Here is a 20,576-nt window from a genome sequence, read left to right on the forward strand (position 1 = left end):
CAGTAGGGACACGAGCAGGCTGAGGAGGAGGACCGCCAAAGCCGTACCATGTAGGATCAAAGTTCTGGAACATCTGATCAGTGAGAGGAGGCATCTCCCAGTTAGGTGCATGAACAGGCTCCAACTCAGGGCCAGGAGGAGGAAAAGTGATATTCCGAGTGGCCATGTACTCATTCTGGCGCCTTCTCGTCTCTTGGGTCATAGCAAGGCTTTGATGTGCAACATCATTAGTATTCTTGCACATCTGCCACATGGAGAAGAACCTAGAGATACCATGCTGCGGGCGCCGAGTGAAGCTGGAGCTAGTAGGGTCATGGCGTTCCTTGGACCGGCGCTCAGGAGGTGTCATGTCGGGGACATCCGGTCTATCACCTTGGACAGGAACCTTGAATGCTTCCATCTTGACCCGTTCACCATGCGTATTGAGAGGAGCAGGCACAACCTTGTTGATGAGGAGCTGGATGTATTGAGCATAGTTCGGGGTCATCCTGTCGCGAACACATCTCCTCAGCTCAGAGTAGATGAGATCACATCCATCAATGCGTCGCCGGTGCTCGGGGTTGCGGTAGTACATCAAGTTCAAGTGATATCCTCGGCATTCACTTGTATCGCTGACTTCTTGATGAGAGACTCTCTGAATAACTTGGCAAGCAGGAGATAGGAGTAGAACATGCCAGATATGGTGGGAGGACGAGCGGTGGGCTCCCGAGGATAGCAGAAAGCAATGTCTCCTTTGTTGAACTTCTGCTGAGAGTAAAGCTTGAAACCGTGAGCACGACCTCCACCAAACCCAAGGGCATCACACAAGTCAAGATAGTTGCAGGAGTACTTCTCTTTGCCTGTCATCCATGTCATGGTACGGGCTGGATCATCATGGAAGTACACAGTGCAGTGGAATTGCCTTACCAAGAGTGGGCAATAGCATCCATCAGAAGGCGTCAGACATACAAGCTCATACAGCCCCATGTTCTTCAAAGTCTCAACCACAAACCGATGTGTGGTGGCTGCATGCATCTCAATAACATCCTTGACAGCCTTGGGCATAACAATGCAGCCATTCTTCATGTGCTCTCGGGAGTCATAGTACTCATGCCACATCCTCTGCTGACTCTGGGTCCAGAAGAACTTGTCGCCCCCGGTGTAAGTGGGAGCCTCAAAGCGATAGTGATTGGTTTCTCGAAGCCTTTTCCATGCACCAATATGGACATCGCCAACATTGAAGTCTGGCAATTCCTCATCATCTCCTTGTACGGCGTGCTTATCTTTCCTCTTACGGGCGAGTGTTCTTGGTGCGGCCTCCAGGATGAGCTGCCACCCGATAGTCCGAGGAGCACGACCGGTGAGCGCCGTGGTGGAACCCCCGAGTGCCTCCCTCGCTTGGCAACGGTGCCACGGTCCTCATCACTCCAATCAGCATACGTGAATCGGCAAAATAGAGCGAGGATAGCAAAGAGGTAAGTGTACATGTCATCAATGAGGGAGAAACCAGAAAGCATAGCATATATCCAAGTGTATTGATGAGATTGTGCGAAAAGCTGGGCAGGCCGAGCGCACAGGCCGGTCCGACCGGCTACGCAGGCGAGCGAGCCGGTCGAAAATCCGGTTGACCGGGCCGCGCCGGACCGGCCGGTTGAATGGCCGGTTGACCGGGCTGTGAACCGGGTGGTGATGATTTGTGATGTTTGCCCAGATTTTCTACCACAAATTCATGCAAAAACTCGAAAAACTTGAGTACATGCTATAGCAATAGAGTGGAGTATGTGCTTTGTGTTGAGAGACACTCTAAAGGCATGAGGACTTGCAAACCCTAACCCTAACCCTAAGATTTCCTCAAATTTTGGCAAGAACTTGCAATGTGTGAGGAGGACTAGAGATTAGGGAGGAAAGGAGAGTACATTACCCGAAGACATTGTCCTTCTTGATCAAGGGAGCAAGAAGAACACGAGGTAGGGCTTGAAAACTAAGAACTCCAAAAATTCCCAAACTAGTTGGAGAGGGACCAAATCCTTCGGTGGAGATGTTCCAAGGGCCCCGATCTATGGTGTGGTGGAGTTTGGGGAAGTTCTTGTGGTGGGAAGTGCCTAGATCTTGGTGGAGGTGCTGAGGGCGCCGGCCATGGAGGTGTGGGAGTTGGGGAAGAATGAGGAAGATGACCCCAAGGGGTAACCCCCTCAAACACATATCAGGCCGCGCGGCCGGTCGGGCGCCCGGTCGACCGGGCCTGGAGCCGGCTGGCCCGGCGCAAAGGCCGGTCCAATCGGGCCAGAGACCGGCCAGGGCATTTGTTGCCCAGTTTTGTCTAGTTTTGCCTCTTTTTGCCCCTATTCTTTGTGTAAATGTGTATGAATGCTCAGATGATGACATGTACATATAGATAGATAGACGATGATGAGATGAGCATAGACATGGGGTTGGAAAACACAAAGTTCTCTAGGCATACCCATTGGAGTGAAAATGCAAACAAGATACAAATAGCTACAATGGGCATGATTCGAAGTATATCAAGAATCATAAAAGCATTTTGAAATAGTTTTGGCAATAAGATCATTTGGCCTTATATAGTCAAATCAAGTTGTAATGAAGGCTCAATGAGGGGCGGGGGATTACTCCCCCTATGTGAAAGCGCAAATGTCATGAAACCTCGAAGAGACATGCTTGGGTCCATATAATGACATTGGGTCTATTTATGTTGCACACATAGGTATGCATCATACCAAGATATGGTAGAATGACTATCCCCATATGTGCTATGCCTCTAAGCTAGATAGCAAGATAAATGCAAGAATATAGTGCAAGAAGTTAATCAATCCAAGTTTTTAGGATCAAGAATACCAAGTTCTCCTCTCAAGTTAACAAAGCGGGCTTCATCCAAAGGCTTAGTGAAAATATCCGCCAATTGGTAGGTTGTTCCCACATGAGTGAGATCAATATCCTTATTGGCAACATGATCACGTAGGAAGTGATGGCGAATGTCAATATGTTTGGTGCGACAATGTTGAACCGGGTTGTTGGCGATCTTTATTGCACTTTCATTGTCACAAAGAAGAGGCACCATACCAAGAGACACACCATAGTCTTTCAAGGTTTGCTTCATCCATAACAATTGAGTGCAACAAGATGCCGCGGATATGTATTCGGCTTCGACGGTGGATAGGGCGGTGGAGTTTTGTTTCTTGGATGACCAACTCACCAATGACCGGCCAATAAATTGGCAAGCCCCGGAGGTAGACTTCCGATCAACCTTATCACCGGCCCAATCGGAATCCGAATAGCCAATGAGTTCAAAGGTTGACCCCTTTGGATACCATAGCAGAGAGTAGGAGTGAGAACAAGGTATCTTAGTATCCGTTTGACCGCCACTAAATGGCTCTCCTTGGGAGCGGATTGAAAACGAGCACACATCCCTACACTTAGCATGATATCCGGCCTAGAGGCACAAAGGTAGAGCAAGGATCCTATCATGGAGTGGTATACCTTTATGTCCACATCCTTCTCACCGTCACATGAACCAAGTTGCCCCTTTACGGGTATGGGTGTCTTCATTGGACTCGCATTGGTCATGTTGAATTTCTTGAGCATGTCCTTCACATATTTTTCTTGAGAGATGAAGGTGCCTTTTGCAAGTTGCCTCACTTGGAAGCCTAGAAAGAACTTCAACTCTCCCATCATGGACATCTCAAATTTCCTAGTCATCAATAGCTCAAAAGCTTTGTTATGATTGGGGTTAGTTCCACCAAAGATAATACATCAACATATATTTGACATATAAAGAGGCCACCCCCTTTAACCCGCTTGGTGAAAAGGGTGGAATCGACCGTACCCATGCAAAACCCATCATGTAGTAAGAAATCCCTAAGGAACTCATACCAAGCACGTGGAGCTTGCTTGAGACCGTAGAGTGCCTTATGGAGTAAATACACGTGGTTGGGTCGGCATGGGTCTTCGAAACCCGGGGGTTGAGCCACATATGCGGTTTCTTTTAGGGGACCATTCAAAAATGCACTTTTCACATCCATTTGATATAATTTGAAATTGTGGAAAGATGCAAATGCAAGCAAAAGACGAATAGCTTCAAGGCAGACTCTGGCGCAAAGGTATCCTCAAAATCCATACCTTCTATTTGGGCAAACCCTTGCGCCACTAACCTTGCTTTGTTTCGTATAACAATGCCATTCTCATCTTGCTTGTTCTTGAATACCCATTTGGTCCCAATGACATTGATGCGATGATCCTTGGGTCTCTCAACTAGAGACCATACTTCATTACGAGTGAAACACTCCAATTCTTCTTGCATGGCAATTACCCAATCCGGATCGACCAAGGCTTCATGTACCTTAAGTGGTTCAAAACTAGACACAAAAGCATGATGTTGACAATAAGTGATAAGTAATGCATGGTGTCTACGAGTTACCACTCCTCTTGAGATGCTCCCAAGGACTTGATCCACTTTCATGTCACTTGCCCTTGTAGCGGCCTTGATCTTCCGAACGGTTCCTTCATGATCAATGAATTCATCTCTTGCTAGTACTTGATCATGAGGGACCACTTGAGCTTGATCATGAGTTGAGGATGTTTCGTGATCGTCATCATGATCTTGCTCCAAGGAATGAGGATCTTCTTCTTGTTCTTCGGATTGAGACTCATCTTGAGTAGAGGATGGTTCTTGAGTTGCACTTGATGGTTCGGCTTGAGTTGAGCTAGGCTCCACTTGTGGCGTGCTTGAAACATCTACTCCATCATCTTGATCATCATTATGAACCTCCATGGGCCGGATGTGTCCAATGCCCATATGCTTGATGGCACTAGATGGATCATCATCATTACCTGCAACACATGGAACAACTTGCTCCACTTGGGAGCCATTATCCTCCAAAAACACCACGTCACAAGATACTTCAATGGTCCCGGAGGACCGGTTGTAGTATCTATAGGCGTGAGAGTTCTCCGCATATCCAACAAATATACCCTCTATGGTTCTAGTTTCAAATTTACCGAGCTTTCCTTTGTTGTTCTTAACAAGGCATTTGCATCCAAAGACACGAATATACATGACATTAGGCTTGTTACTGGTAAGGAGCTCGTATGGGGTTTTGTTGTGGAGGGGACGGAGGAAGAGCCGGTTGGAGTAGTGGACGGCCGTAGAGATGGCTTCTCCCCAAAAGTTGTGGGGTGAGTTGAATTCACTCAACATGGTTCTTGCCATCTCAATGATAGTCCGGTTCTTCCTTTCAACAACACCGTTTTGTTGAGGAGTGTATGGCGCCGAAAACTCATGCTTGATGCCCTCATCATCAACAAACTCTTGCATAGTGTAGTTCTTGAACTCGGTGCCATTGTCGGTCCTAATTGCCTTGATCTCGGATTCATACATACGTTGAGCTTTCTTGGCGAAGGTGATGAACTCTCTATGGGTCTCGTCCTTAGACTTAAGGAGAAAGACCCAAGAGTATCTTGAGTAATCATCAACAATGACAAGTCCATACTTGCTCCCACCAAGAGTATCATAATGTGATGGCCCAAAGAGGTCCAAATGAAGGAGCTCCAAAGGCCTAGATGTGGTAACAATACTCTTGATGGGATGCTTCTTCTTGAGTTACTTTCCGGCTACACATGCACTACAAACACGATCTTTCTCAAAAGAAACGCCGGTTAGTCCCACAATATGCTCACCCTTTAGGAGTTGTTTAAGATTCCTCATGTTAACATGACCAAGGCGGCGATGCCACAACCATCCTTCGTCATGCTTGGCCGCCATTAGACATGTGGAGAAGGAGGGGCTCTCTTTCGAGAGGTCAACCACGTAAAGGTTGTTCTCCACATATCCAACAAGGACCAATTTGAGATTGTCACTCCTAAAGACTTGCACATAATATTTAGTGAAATATGAATTGTAACCGGCATCGGCAAGATGATATATAGAAAGTAAGTTATAGCCAAGGTGTTCAACAAGCATAACCGTCTCAAGGCACAAGTCCTTAGAGATTGCTACCTTGCCATACCCAAGTACCTTTCCCTTTGAGTTGTCACCAAAGGTAATGCTTGACTTCTTGTTGATATCTTCAATGAATTGATCAAGCACACCTTTTCCTCCGGTCATATGATTGGTGCATCCACTATCAAACACCCATTTTGGACCACCGGAGGAATACCCCTACAAAATCAAGTAGAGGATTTAGGAACCCATCGATTAATGGGTTCCTTTGCAATGGCAACAATATCTTTTGGTACCCAAATTGAGTACTCTCTATAAGCATAGCCATTAGGAGGGCCAACATAGTTAGCATAGACATCACCATAATAATCAACAAATAATGCATAGTGATCATTTGGCCCCGTGCGGTCACCACTAGTGGCTTTGCCCTTTGAGGCTTTGCCATTGTTAGTGACCTTCTTGTTCTTATCTTGAGTAGGTTTCTCCTTCTTGTAGTTGTTCTTCTTGTGGGACTTGGGAACATATCCAAGTCCATACTTTTGATTGTTTGACCTTTGCTTACTCAAGAGGTCATCCAATCCCATCTTGTTCTTGGCGGTGGTGAACTTTGCAAGTTCCTTTGTTAGCCTAACATTTTCCTCAAGAATAGATGCTTGCTCACAAGAAGATTCATTAGGATGATAGTCAAGACCATATTTGGTCACCAAGGACTCAAGATATGCATTGGTCTCAACATGCAAAGAGAGTTCCTCTTGTAAACGAATATGTTCCTCAACAAGTTTAGCGTGCTCACTAGTAAAGGAAATGGAGGAACAAGCAAGCTTTTCACCATCAATGGGATCCTTCATTGATCCAAGAGCCTTTTTGTAGGATTCTTGAAGTAGATCATGGTTCTCTCCAAGTTTCTTGAGCTCATCCTTGACAAGCTTGTTAGCTTTTTCAAGGTGGTCAAGATCCCTAGTGAGAGAAGCATGAGCAACTTCAAGCTCCTCCTTTGAGGCATTGAGCTCTTGGGTCAATAATTGAGCCCTATCAATAGTTTCTAGGTCTTTAACTTTATCAAGTTCATAAGTTTCAATTTGTTGCTTAAGGCCTTGAGATATGCACCTTTCGGTTTTTAGCTCTTGCCTTAGGAGATTGAATCTCCGTTCCTTCTCATTCAATTGATATTCTAATTCCTCAATGGACTCATCCTTTTCTTTGAGTGAGTCCATCAAGAAATCAAACTTGACAAGAGCTTCACCACGAAGGGTGCATCTAACATCATAGAGTTCCTTAAGCACAATTAGTTCATCTAGATTTTCGTTCTCATCATCTAGAACACTAGATAGGGAAGGTGGAGGTTCCATTACCTTGGTTTCCCTTGCCATGAGACAAGAGCCAATGGTTGTAGATGAGGTAGAGTCATCGGAGTCATCATCTTGAGATATCCTTGCCATGAAGGAGGATCCAACATCATTTTCCGTGGAGTAGTCCTTGGAGTAGTCATATGTAAAGAGTGACCCGGGCTTAGAGAAAGCCAAACCGGCCACCCCGGCCTCCTTCTCCTCATCTTCCTCTTCATCATCGGACAAGTACTCGGCCCCAACAAAGGCTCTTCCCTTGTTCTTCTTGTATCGGTCATTGATTGGGTTTGGCTTCAATCTTGGCTTGACCCCTTTGATGAATCTTGGCTTGTCCACCCTTTTCTCATAAGGGCACTCATTTGCAAAGTGGCTATCTTCATCACAATTGTAGCAAGTTCTCTTCTTCTTCTTGTCATTGAGGAGCATAGGGAACTTTGCCTTGTACTTCTTGGCAAAGAAAGCAAAGTTGGTAGCAATGTCACTAGTTGAAGTCATCTCTTCATCTTCTTCAATTTCATAGTCTTCTTTGCTTTCATGGTCGGCTCTAGCTTTGAGAGCAAGGTTGTGTGACGCTTCATGGTTGTGTGAGGCTTCATCAACACGGTTCATTGCCTTGAGCCTCTTTCCGGCTTTGGCCATGCTTTCATTGGCGGCCACATAGGAGACTAGATCATCGGAGTTGAGATCGGCACTCTTGGTCATGATTTGCAAGTTGAGTGCAAGGTTGGTGTCTTCTTGTTTGACGGCAATCATAGCAATGACCTTGGATTTTATGAAGGCTTCGTTCATCTCGAAGCCGTCATTGTACTTCTCAGCACCAAGTCCCTTGACCCTTACTTTCAGAGCACCAAGCCTAGCATAGGCATCGGATACGGATTCTCCATCTCGAATCATGAACTGGTGGGCCTCTTGCTTTGCGGTCTCATAAAGAGCTGATTGGATCAAATCGGTTCCCTCTTGGAGTACTACGATCCGATCCCACAACTCTTTAGCGGAGACAATGTCATCGACTTGATCAAGAAGCTTGCGGTTGATGCCACTTCTAATCTTGTCACGTGCGGATGCATTGAGTTGACGGTTGTAGAACTCGGTGGAGGTCAACCGAGTAGGATCTTGTGGCTCCCGATGTCCATGAACAATGAGCTCCCATAGCTCCACACTGCAGCTGCGAATATGAGATTCCATAGCAGATTTCCAATGTGGAAAGTGAGTTCCATCGTAATGGGGAACGGTCCCACTATGGTTTATATGAGGCATGGGTGAAGTGTTTCTGGGATAGTCATGGTTAACATCATGGTAGGTTTCCTTAGAGGCCGAAGCCCCACTAGGAGTTCCACCCGCAGTTAGGTTCTTAAGCATGGCAGTCATTTCTGCCATTTGGTTTTGTAGCTCATCCTCCTTTTTCTTCTTCTCGGCATCATATGCCAAGAATCTAGATTTCATCTCTTTAACCGAAAGGTTAGAGTCGTCATCTAGACCCTCGATGAGTTTATCCATCTCACTCTTAAGGCGGTGAAGCCCTTAATAAGAGTCCAGGCTCTGATACCAATTGAAAGTATAGAGATGGTAAACCTAGAGGGGGGGTGAATAGGTTTCTACAAATTTTAATTCTTTCTTTGCAATATTAGGCTTTGCGGAATATAAAGATGAGCCTAATGCAAACTAGGTGAAGCAACCTATATGAAGATACAACTATCTCGAGCACGAAGGCTCTCTCAGGCAGTTTAAATCACAAGTAAGGAGTTCGGTTAGAGATAACCGATAGCACGCGGAGACGAGGATGTATTCCCGTGTTCCCTTGCTTTGCAACAAGGTACGTCACGTTTGGAGGGGTGGAGGTCCCACGAAGGATTCCCCACGCCACGAAGGCTCACCCTATTCTCCGGAGCCTATCCCACGAAGGAATAGCTCACTCACTTGTGGTAGACTTTGTGGTAGCCTCCAAACCTTCACAATCTTGCCCGGAGCAAATCCACAGCCCGGATGCTTCCGGACTCCTCTTGCCCACCTAGGGTTTCCAAGGAACCCTAGGAAGCAAGCTTCTCGATGAATACAAGGGGGAATGAGATTTGGCTTGGTAGAACAGTAGATCGGGTCCTCCTCTAGTGATTCCCCGGAGGGATTTGAGTTTGGGTGGAGGAGGAGGGAGATCGGAGGCTTTTGGTGTTTCTAACAATGGAGTAAGAGAGAGAGAGCTCAAGAACAGCTTGTAGTATGTTGCCTAACTGTTCAGAGGTAGGAGAAGGCCTATTTATAGTGTTCTTCGAAAAATGGCCGTTGGTCAACTTGCCACATCAGATTTTCTTCGAGGAATCCGGTTGACCGGGTTTGGCGCCGGGCCGGCCGGCGCACAGGCCGGTCAAACCGGGCTCTTGACCAGGCCGGCCGGTTTCAACCGGAGCAGGGACCGAAACTTGACCGGAGGAGCTTCTGGGCATACTGGAATGCGCCCGGATGGCACAAGCGCGAAATCCGGTTGGCGCCGGGGCAGCCGGTCGGTAGCCCGGTCCGACCGGGCCCGTGACCGGATGCGCCGGTCCTAACCGGGCTGGAGACCGGGCGGCGACCGGAGGGCTTGCCCCCTTTACTGGATCCTGCCCGGATGGCACAAGCGCCGGAGCCGGTCCTGACCGGGCTGGCCGGTGCCAGGGCCGGTCCGACCGGGCCAGTGACCGGCCAGACACAGGAAAATCCTGTTGATTCTTTCGTCGAATTGGGGGGGTCTCCATTGCCTTCTTCTTCCATTGATACACCTTTATACCTCTTTGGCTAATACCTGGGAATCATCTTGTAGCCATGTATTAGTCCAAATACACTAGCACGGTGTCATTGTTACCAAAATAATGGATAAGGGTAAAATACCCTTACAGTCGCCAAGACCAACCACTTTAGCTTCCATTTCAGGACGTCAAGCCTCGAATGTGGCCTTGATCTGCTCCATCTCCGGTTGGAGAGAGGACACCGATCCTTGCAACACGACGATGTCGGGTTTGATGTCGTCGACGTGTTCTCGGAGTCCTTGATCATCTTCATCAACGAATTCATCTTCGCCTCCATGGTATCGATGCGGCCCGATGTGTCCCAACGCGTTTGGGCTTTTTCTGTCCCTGTTTTGTCGAGGAAAATCATCGAACGGGTGTTGTGCGCACACCCGCATCGAAGAACACACATCAAAATCGACTCTCAACGGGCGTTCGCCGAGCGACCCTTTGTGTAGGTTGTTTATAATTGGAGAAACTAAGTTACTTGATGTTTTTGTTCAACTAATTCTAGTCAGTTTATGAATCGCATCGCTATGTTTTTATGCTATTTTGATAGCTAGTTAGCTAGCTATATCCCGGACGCGAATTTTTAGCTCTTGGGTGCGCCAGCACCCGATTTTAGCAATAAAATCAAATAATATACTAAAAATGATTTTAAAAATTCGGCATAAATCATGTTTGTGAAGTACATATGTAGCTATGTGCATGTCAAGTTTAAACCTAAAATATGAAAGTATGTAGCCTACACAAAAATAACAAACTGTACTGTTCATAGTATAATGATTAGACTATACTATTCACAGTATAACAAAACTTTATTTTCATTTTTTGTATGAGTCATGTACTGCCATATATTTTTTTTGAAAATTTGTCCAGCTAATTATTGAGATGACCAGCGCGTATTCTAATCGCAAGCGGACATCCCACTACGGGCAGGGGCAGGCACACCTTGGACGCCCATAGATGCCTTTGGGGTGGAATTGATCCCAGTCCCCAATATATGGCCGGGCCCTATCACCTGCCACTTCCTCCTCTTTCGTTGTCCTCCTCCTATCAGTTTTCTTCTTCGGCTCCGGCAAGAACTAATTTTAGGTCTGCGCTCAACCCCACCCCTCCTTCCTCATCGAGATCATGTGAGCATTTCTAGCTATCTATTGACTCCCCCCCCCCCCCCCCCGACATGCACATAGCTACACCACTGATAACTAGCCGTGCAGGTAAAGACCACTAGTCCGTGAAGTAGTTGGATCTATCTGTTTAGCGTATCTAGTCCATTTGTGTTTAGCGTATTCAATCCATCTGTTTAACGTAGTGTGAACTATGTGATCCAGTCCCACTTATCCATCTGTGTTTAGCGTAATCGAGTCAATGTGAACTTTGTGGATATCTTTACTATTAAATTGAAAATAGCGGGGCGTCCCTCATAATTGCGAGGGCATCATCCTTAATGTGCGAAAAGTGTTTACGGGAACAATTTTCATGGCTGTTGCAAGATAAAAGTACAAACCGTTTGTTGCACTTGTTGATGTCATTAATAAGGTCATACAAGGTATCAAATACGAAGTTACTCTGCTGAGAATTTCCATTGTGCATCTAGCAGACTATACAAACCGGATGTCTTGATACGCTACATTGAATCGAGTACGATCAGTTTTCTTTCCAATCAATTATATAATCGACCGTGTCAAACTAGATTATACGGTTACGTAACTATATTAGCCGCTTTTAAAATGTTGGGAACTCATTTTAGATCTAACTATCAATATAATTAGGGTGATATAGCTTAATGTTGTGTCTCTATTTGACGACTTGTGTATCTCGTTTTTTGTTAGCATATAACAGATACATAGACATGGTGGCACATCAGCATTTTTCTTAGAAAGACTCAAGAATCTTCAAGATTGGACCATGAAATGCTTGCACTAACTCTGCACTTGTAATGAGCTTGTTCAGAAAAATATGTTAGCATAGATCATGCATGAGCCGAAAACCAAGTTGATTATCATACATTAAATATATTAGTAGATATTTGTAATCAGCGTAAGCCATGCAATTATTGCCATTTTTTTCATGTCTGTAATAATATTCATCTATGTCGTTAGTTTTTGAAAAGAGGTAGTTGTTGATACACCACCAATGCCTTCCGTAATTTCTTTTATATCGACGTATTAGCATTTATCAGCTATTATTTACCTTGGGTATAAAAAATATCGTGCTCACCGATATTACCGGTTTCCGGAAAATATCGATATTTAAATCCGCTATCATTTTTTTCAAAAGAGGTTGCACCATCGTTGACTTCTGTATTTTTCTATGTTGACGTATAGCGTTTATAATCATTTCTTTTATCTCAGGTACGTATTAGCATTTATCAGCAATTATTTATCCCGGGCATGAAGAAATATCAGTGCTCACCGACGTTACCAGTTTCCGGAAATAGCGATATTTAAATCCATCGTTATTTTTTAAAAAAGAGGTTGCACCACGACTGCCTCTTCTATTTTTCTATGCTGACGTATTAGCGTATATTATAGTTTTTTCTATCTCGGGTGGATAAAATACCGGTGGTCACCATTATTACTGATTTTCGTAAATACCGGCTGTAATACCGTTCGAGATTTGTAGAAAATAAATGTGAGCGAATTATATATATTCCAGTATTTTTGTTTGACACAAATTTTCTCGCTGCTAACCCCGGTTTGAGGAAAATTTTAGGAAACACCTGCCAAGATAAAAGAAATAACATGATGTATATTAATCAAGTTCATGGATTAGCCTGATTGCTAAAATTTGTGTTTGTTCAATTCACGTAAAAAACTATATTTGCATGCTAAGATGCACATGCATTGGTTGTTCAGCAGGCCTAATCTTGTACGTGCCATAAAAATTATTATAGATTGGCTACCGTGATAAAGGTAAAAGGTCTGCCCCTAGTAGAGTCATATGACAATAAGAGTTCATCATGGACTGTTCTCACTTTTGTTTTCCATATTTTATCTAAACCGTGCATTGCATTGAAATTGCATCTAGTCCTGTACGACTTCCTTCCACATTTAGCTAATCTTTTCCTGAGTCTATGTTTTAAAAGAAGTATACGGATACGTATAGAAATTACACAATCTTGTAGTTATAAGATGTGACAGACGTGTTATAAATTTACTTTTACACACGTGTATTGTTGTACGTAACACTTCTTATCTTTAATTTTTAGACGTAAAGATTAAAATCATCGGTTTATATATTTTTAAGCTTATGTGGATTAACCCGGCGCCTCGAAAAACACCCCTATTTTGCTTTTAGTATATAATAGATAGAAGATAAGAGAAATGCGATATCTTGAGCTAGGAAACTCGGAATGCAGCGAAACCAATTTTGCTAGAAATAAGACGACAAGAGCTACCTTCACACAAGGTGAAAACATGGAAATGAGTGAAGTATGATTTTCTATAAATTTAGAGGTACAACCTCTCAATACGATAAACCGGGAAAATCATCCAACTCGAACACGCAACATGAGATGCATCCGGTATCCGTTTCTGATGAGTTAGGACTTGTCATGAGAATGAAAACAAGCTCTAAAATATCTCATAGATAAGAACCAATTAACAACCAGGAAACACGATATAATGCATGCAATGTTTGAGCTCTCTCCGACGATGCGACCAACTATCCTACCAAGCACAAACCTTGACCTTGCGCGTTCCGCTCGAGCCGGCAAGCTCCGTTTTCATCCCTCTTCAATATTGTACATTCCACTATCTTCATCCCACTTCTTCAACATACACGCCATTGTTTTCATCCCTCTTCAACACCGTTTTCATCCCTCTTCATCTTCTACACCGTCTTCATCTGTTTTCTACATTGCACTTGATCTTCTTCATCTTGAAACCTTGAGACCAACATATGGCTCAAGCATTGCCTATGGACACAATCTAATAGAGAACCTCAATACAACCATTAGTCTATAGAAATTATCATCAATTACCAAAACCACACAAGAGGGCTCCATATCCTTTCAACGCCCCAATAATTCTCCCTAAGAAGAATACCCATGTTGCGGCAATTCCACCCAGAAGGTAATGGGTTACTCCTACATCATGTTGTTGTATAATGCTCAAGACTCTGTGTGTGGTATCATCAATCATGTACAATTGATGCTGCTACTCGCTCTGTAGCATGTTGCTACCCGCGATATTTGGCGACCGAAGCACGGGAAAGAGCATTTTTTCGATAAAGAACGCTTTATTTTTTAGTTTAATATTACACCTGGCACTCTGTATAACTAGGATACACACAGCCACACACTTAGACACACTTAACCGGAAAGAGCACTTACATGCATTCCAGCTTACCGCCTAGATTGGCAACCTCCAGAGTTTCAGAAAACTACAGAAGCATATCGACCTTACCTTGGATTCTTATATAGCTACACTGATATAATCTAGTTAAAAATGTTCAATTCAAAACACAAAACCTGGGAAGAGTACGAAAAAGACAAATTCCGTATCGAATATCTTCATTATTCTCTTTGCATGATATTGTGTACATCCTAGTTTTTTGTCCGTCAAGTTGTGGATGGTTTGGAATTTTATGGCATGGTTGATGTGGACTGTGATTATGTCATGATTTTTTTCCAGATGTTTTCATAGCAAGGACGTGTTTATTTGTACTCACTGCGCCTCAATTTTTCATTGATGTGGCAACGGCGCTTGACTTCTCTAACGGAAAGATCCAAACTTTGTTTGCATCGGCGTCCAATCTGCATGCAAATTACTCCTACTCAACAAGTGGGTGTTCATACACTCCGAGCCAATCTGTCCGTTTGTAAGTGCAAATTGCACTGAGAAATTTGGCCCAGTTGAGTTAGGATGTGATCCAGAGTTGGGTAACTTCTGTGTTCATATTCATATGTATGTCGAGTGTCTTCCTTCTGTCGAACCCAAGTAATCGGTCCAGACAAGGAGAACCCAAGTAATCAACCAATAGCTAGCAAAATTCTAGGAGTTCGATCGGTGTAAGTATTTAATTCTCCAGTCTTCATATTAACCGTCATTCTCCAGTTCACATGTCCTACTCTTAAGTGGTGATAGTCTTAAATCTGTTAAGACTAGTCATAGTGGGGAATAAAATAGAGTAGTAACATAAACATATTACATGCTATGTTATTACTCTCTCCAAACCGGATTAATGGGCAAATTAACTGAAGCAGCGGGAACAAGGCATGTTGTGATTGGCTCGAAATTACTCCGCTAATCGTTTCGTTGATTAAATTAAATACAGGAACTGAACCATCTCCACGAGGCCCACGCGCGATCCCTGCATACTAAACCATCGAGGTAAAATACTCGTCAATTCACATCGCATGCATGACTCATACCACATGCAACCAGTTGGAGACTCATACCACGCACGCTCCACTTAATTGCTGCAGTTAATTGCCGAATTTGCCTAATATAATGGTTGATCTTCAAATCCAAAATTTGCCCATTAATCCGGTATGGAGGGAGTACCTCTATAGTGGGTAGTAACATATGTGTGGTATCATGCAAAGTCATATTTATTAGGTTGTAGACTCATCTTGTATTGGGAAGTGTGATGTTATGGTAACATATAATTAGTTACCAACTCAGTATTTTTCTTTATTTATTATCATGTCATGTCACCAAAGTGTCTTGAATGTGTGATGTTACTACCTATATTACTCCCACTATGAGTAGTCTTACTCATTGTTGTTCTTTTTATATGTACGTTTTGGTGATTATGATTTCATTTGTTCATTGTAAGGTATGAAAAATATTATTAGGTTTGAAAATTGTAATATAAGAGAAACTAATGGTCAATTGCCAATATCGAATACTTTCAACCATGTTTGCGATGAACACATGGAACTGTTTAGGGTCTGCTCCCTCCCTTTCATAATTTTTGTCACAACAAGAATTATGGAGGGTGATTGGGGGAGTATTTAGGAGACAAAGTTAGACTTAATACAATAAAAAAATAGAAGAATTCACATTCAGACCACACAATGGTAAATACAACTACGAGGGCAAAGCTAGCCCTCTCTGTTCCTTTCTTCACTAAAGGAAAATATTACTACCAACCTTAAGCTTAACTATATATATATATGATCTGTGGCTTTAGATCTACTACGGAGTACAACAAAATTGGAAGTATGCAAGACTCCCAAGTCCCAACAGATCTATGAGCATCCTTCTCGTACCTCCCACATTATTGGCAGAAGGTTCTATCAATATAGGATATAGCCCTATCTCTTGCCCTACTTCTAAACCTTAAGCTTAAGTGTATCTATGGTCCAATACCTAGCTTTTCAGTGTACTCCTATGTCGCAAATTTGATCAAGTTAGTATTAGTTATATGTTATAAAAATTATATCATTAGAAAATTTAGATGTTCTATTTCCTAATGATATACTTTTTATATTATATAATTTAAATTATATAGGTCAAATTGTTGATCTAGGGATACGAAGAAGACTAGTAAACTGAGAAAGAGGAAGTACATGAAGTGTTAGCCTCGAATTTCATAATGATAGACGTGTAATATCACTACTTCTTGCTCTTTTTTATGACAATGATGTGTTTATTTGTAGTCAATCTTTCTCAAGTTCTCAGATGTACAGGCAACCGTGGTTGCTATAAACTATCAGCCCTCATCCACACAAGATATCCGTATACAAGTTAAATGTAATACTACATAGCAGTCCCGGTGCAATAGACATGCACAAAACATCGAGTTACAACAACACATCATTGTCTAGTTATAGTCCTACTCAAAGTGGCGGTTCCGAACTTATGATTTGTTGTCAGGAGCGCGACCTTATGTTTGTTCGACAGTATGGGCAATCTGCACATTTCCGCACCCACGGCTCCAAGCAGGTTGAGTGGAACCTGTGCCCGCATCGCAGCCTTATCAGCTCATCTCCGTCGTAGAAACCATCGAGGCAAATCGAGCATTCAGGCGATGCCTCCCTGTTATCATCTTTCTTAGCCTCAAATATCTCTATCTGTAGCCTAAGGAAGGACCTCTTGCTTAGTCCACGTGTCCTATTCAAAGTAGAAGAAGCGACTGATGGGCTTTCTTCATCCTCGCCGCTGCTGAGCTGGACGGATGATGAGGTAGGCCAATTTGACTCATATGGGGCTTCCCTGCTTCCGAAGTCCATGATTCTGAACACATCCGTAGCGGAAAATTCATCTAATGTGATCGATGGCCTGGAGGCAGATGAGCCAATAGAAACGCCTCTTAGCCTCTCTAGAACACGTGCTTGTGCTTGCAGTACCGCGCCAGGCAGCCGCTCATTCGTCCTGAACATCAGCCTATCAAGTCGGTTCCTCGTAGCTGCAGAATCCCCGATGCTGTTATTGTCTATGTACGATAATATGCGGTCCTGTAAACAGCAGAAATGACCCAAGATTACATTTCATGATACATGAATCATAAACAAGAAAGAAAACATGCATATTAGCTACTCCCTCCGATCCAACTTTGTAGTAAATCCCCGGCACTTATTATGGATCGGAGGGAGTACATTTTAAGTTTTTATTCCCTCTTTTTAGTGGAACAGGGCAAGAATACTGCCAGCTATTCAGTTATAAGATAGGAAAAAAGCGGTAAACTGAAATTAAATTATCGAAAAGGCAGTAACACCTGAAGCTCCGTTTCCCTACTTTCGTGGCTATAATGCAGCAGACTGTAAAATAAGTTCAACACGGCACAATTCAACAACCACAGGCTGAGCCTGGATTGCGGAATCAATTTGGCACTGACATGAAGGTTAATTTACCCGTATCTCAAATTATATGTCTGGCCATCTATTCTAGATTTCTAGTAAACAATATTGGGTGTTAGAAAATGGAAGCAGCGGCGAGCTTCTTCGATGGCTCACGGAGATGGAGAACGCAGCTACCTTTTGTTTTGCCCCATAGTGATCATGAAATGGTTTGTCTAGGTCGTCGTTAATCATTGCACGCTGCTTTTCAGTACGCCGCTTGAGCAAACTGCAGTCCGCAGATCAGGCCGCGCCGGCCTAGCGATGGTTTCGGCAGAACGGAACGAGCAGAGGTTGACCTCCCACGGTCCTGCCGGCGAGGTCCCTTGTAGTTTCTTTCCCACTATGATTTTAGTTTACTTTTGCGAGTGTTCGTTGCCCATTTCCTGAGCTACGAGGATCGAGGCTGCAGATCGGAACCCGTCGCTTCGTGATCACCGCAGCATCGTGCACGGCGTCAAATTACAGTAGTATTCCTAATCCTCTCAGAATTCAATGAGCTAAGACATGAAGCGTCTCGATCTAAGCAGAGCACAAGAATTACAACGACCGAACGGGCGGGGAAGGAGGGAGGGGGAGGGGGAGAGGGTCTGACCGTGTAGGAGCCGCGTCGGCGCGAGGGCGGGGCCCCGGTGTGGAGGTGCTGGCGCACGTCCCCGGCGGCGTCGAGCGGGCGGCGCGAGCGGCAGCCGCGTCGGCGCCGGCGCCCGCCGAGGCCGTGCGGGTCGTGCGGCCCGTCGGCGTGCGGATCCGGGCCCGGGTCCGGCTCGGAGAGGCGCGGCGCGCGGGCGCGGCGGGTGGTGAAGAGCTCGGAGGCGCTCGTCATGGCCGGCGGGCGGATCCCCCGGTGAGCGAGAGCGGCCGTACTGGATTAGGCGCGCGACAAAGACAAGGATTTCGCGGCAGGATTGGTATGGAATCCCTTTTCTTGTGCCCGGTTTGGTTAGGCTCCGTGCTTATTTTATGCCGGTGATCCGGTTGGGTGGATAGGGTACGTACGTGTAGGAGAGGGCGGCGGAAGGAGCGGAGGAAGGTGCCGGGGCTGCCATGCCAGGCACGGGACGGGACACAGGGACCTTGACCAGTGGACTGGACGGTGATGCGTTGGATCGGAAATTTCCATGGGCACGGACGCATCCCGGTCCCGGGGGAAGCCACTTGCTAGATTTTGCTTTGCGGAAGTCGCCGGGAAGACGATAAACCAGGGGCGAAGATAGTGTCACTCATGGTGGTCCAGCATCAGGAATGAGTCTTCCTGTCAAACCGAGTTGTTCCAAGTCTCTATGGAGTACACTTTGGAACTCCGAAATGTCAAGATCCAGATATTTTCCTATGTAGTGCTTAAGCATCTTCATCGGACGATTTTGATAAAAATAACCCATTTGTAAAAGAAAAACACAGACTGACTCTCTGTCCAAACTATTTCAATCGTCTAACCCTTTTGTGTGGCGCCCTCCCATCGGCGCCACAACTCACTGTGTGGCGTCAATACGAGCGGCGCCACTCGCCCATCCGATGTGGCGCGGTCGACGGTGATGTGTGCTCGACTCTGACGTGGCAGGATGTGTGGCGCCGCTAAGTGTGGCGCCGATGGCAAGGGCACCACACATCCACTTATGTGCGTGAGCCCGCCCCAGCCCGACCCAGCCATTCTTCTCTCTCTGTTTCTTCTTCCCTCAAGAAAGGCGGACGACTCTCTCTCCCCCTTCAAATCCCTACTCAAATCTCTTGGATTTCGTCAGATCTGTCCGTCCAAATCGATCCCCATCCGTTCCTCAAGGTATTCCCCTTCGTTGCTCTTCGATTCATCCAAGATTTACTCCGATTTAATTCGATTTAGACATGGAACCTAGATTGGAAATTTTGGTTGTTAGAATGTAGATATGAAATTTGTTGGAACCCTGGATTTATGTGTTGAAATCTATAGCATCATGTATGTGTGGAACCAACCCTAGATTTATGTGTTGAAATCCAACTTTGAATCATGTATGTGTGCAACCCTATGTATGTATGTGTTTAAATGGCTAATTTTTTGCGTAGTAAATGCATTCAAATGTGTTACATATGCCTAGTATTTGCATAGGAATAACTCATATTTGTTAGGAATGGCTCATAATATAGTGTATTTATGTAAACATGTAGGATGGTGTATCTCATAGATGATGAGTATGACAAGGATCACCGGGCTTTTCATATGACGGAGAACAGAAGGGTTCTTCACCCCTTGAAGATTCGTTACCACGACACAGTAAGTGAAATGCTGTATGACGAGAGATACACGGAGTTCATCCAGCCTACCGGAGCCGGGGGGGTGAACATGAACACCGCGGCACTCACCGCCCTTGTCGATCGGTGGAGGCCGGAGACGTACACCTTCCACTTGAGGGCCGACGAGATGACCCCTACTCTTCAAGATGTTTCCATGATCCTTGGACTTCCTATTCAGGGAGAGCCTCTGTGTATGAACACAGCTTCTGATGGGTGGCGCGGACAGATGGAGGACCTTATTGGCATGGGTCCTCCGGAGCCAGAAGATCTGAAGGATAGAACTCCCGCCGGCGCAAATTTCCTTTGGATCAGGACTCACTTTGGTACTTGCTCGCTAGGGGCCAACGAGGATACTGTCAGGACATACACCCAAGTGTACTTGTGGTATATGCTTTCGAGGACTCTCTTTGCTGATAGTGGTGGGAAGTTGGCCCATTGGTGTTGGCTCAAGGCGCTTACGGTGTTGGAGCACCCGTGGA

General features: G+C 44.9%; 1 protein-coding gene across 1 annotated transcript; it reads right to left on the reverse strand.

Moving 5' to 3' along the window:
- Positions 1–16,639: 16,639 nt before the first annotated feature.
- Positions 16,640–18,980, reverse strand: LOC127296595 (probable E3 ubiquitin-protein ligase RHY1A). The gene is made up of 2 exons (XM_051326755.2): positions 18,425–18,980; positions 16,640–17,448 (listed from the first exon to the last, which is right to left on the reverse strand). The coding sequence occupies exons 1-2, from the start codon at positions 18,653–18,655 to the stop codon at positions 16,864–16,866; spliced, it is 816 nt and encodes a 271-aa protein (XP_051182715.1). The 5' UTR covers positions 18,656–18,980; the 3' UTR covers positions 16,640–16,863.
- Between the last annotated feature and the right edge of the window lie 1,596 nt (positions 18,981–20,576).

Source organism: Lolium perenne, chromosome 4 (genome assembly GCF_019359855.2).
Source record: "Lolium perenne isolate Kyuss_39 chromosome 4, Kyuss_2.0, whole genome shotgun sequence".
Taxonomy (NCBI): domain Eukaryota; kingdom Viridiplantae; phylum Streptophyta; class Magnoliopsida; order Poales; family Poaceae; genus Lolium; species Lolium perenne.

What these genes read in the sequence shown, in the direction of transcription:
- LOC127296595 (XM_051326755.2), bottom strand. Translation starts at nt 18,655, where the DNA reads ATGACGAGCGCCTCCGAGCTCTTCACCACCCGCCGCGCCCGCGCGCCG. An exon ending in GCCGACGCGGCTCCTACACG is followed by an intron (nt 17,449 to 18,424) that starts GTCAGACCCTCT and finishes TGCTGTTTACAG; the next exon opens with GACCGCATATTATCGTACAT.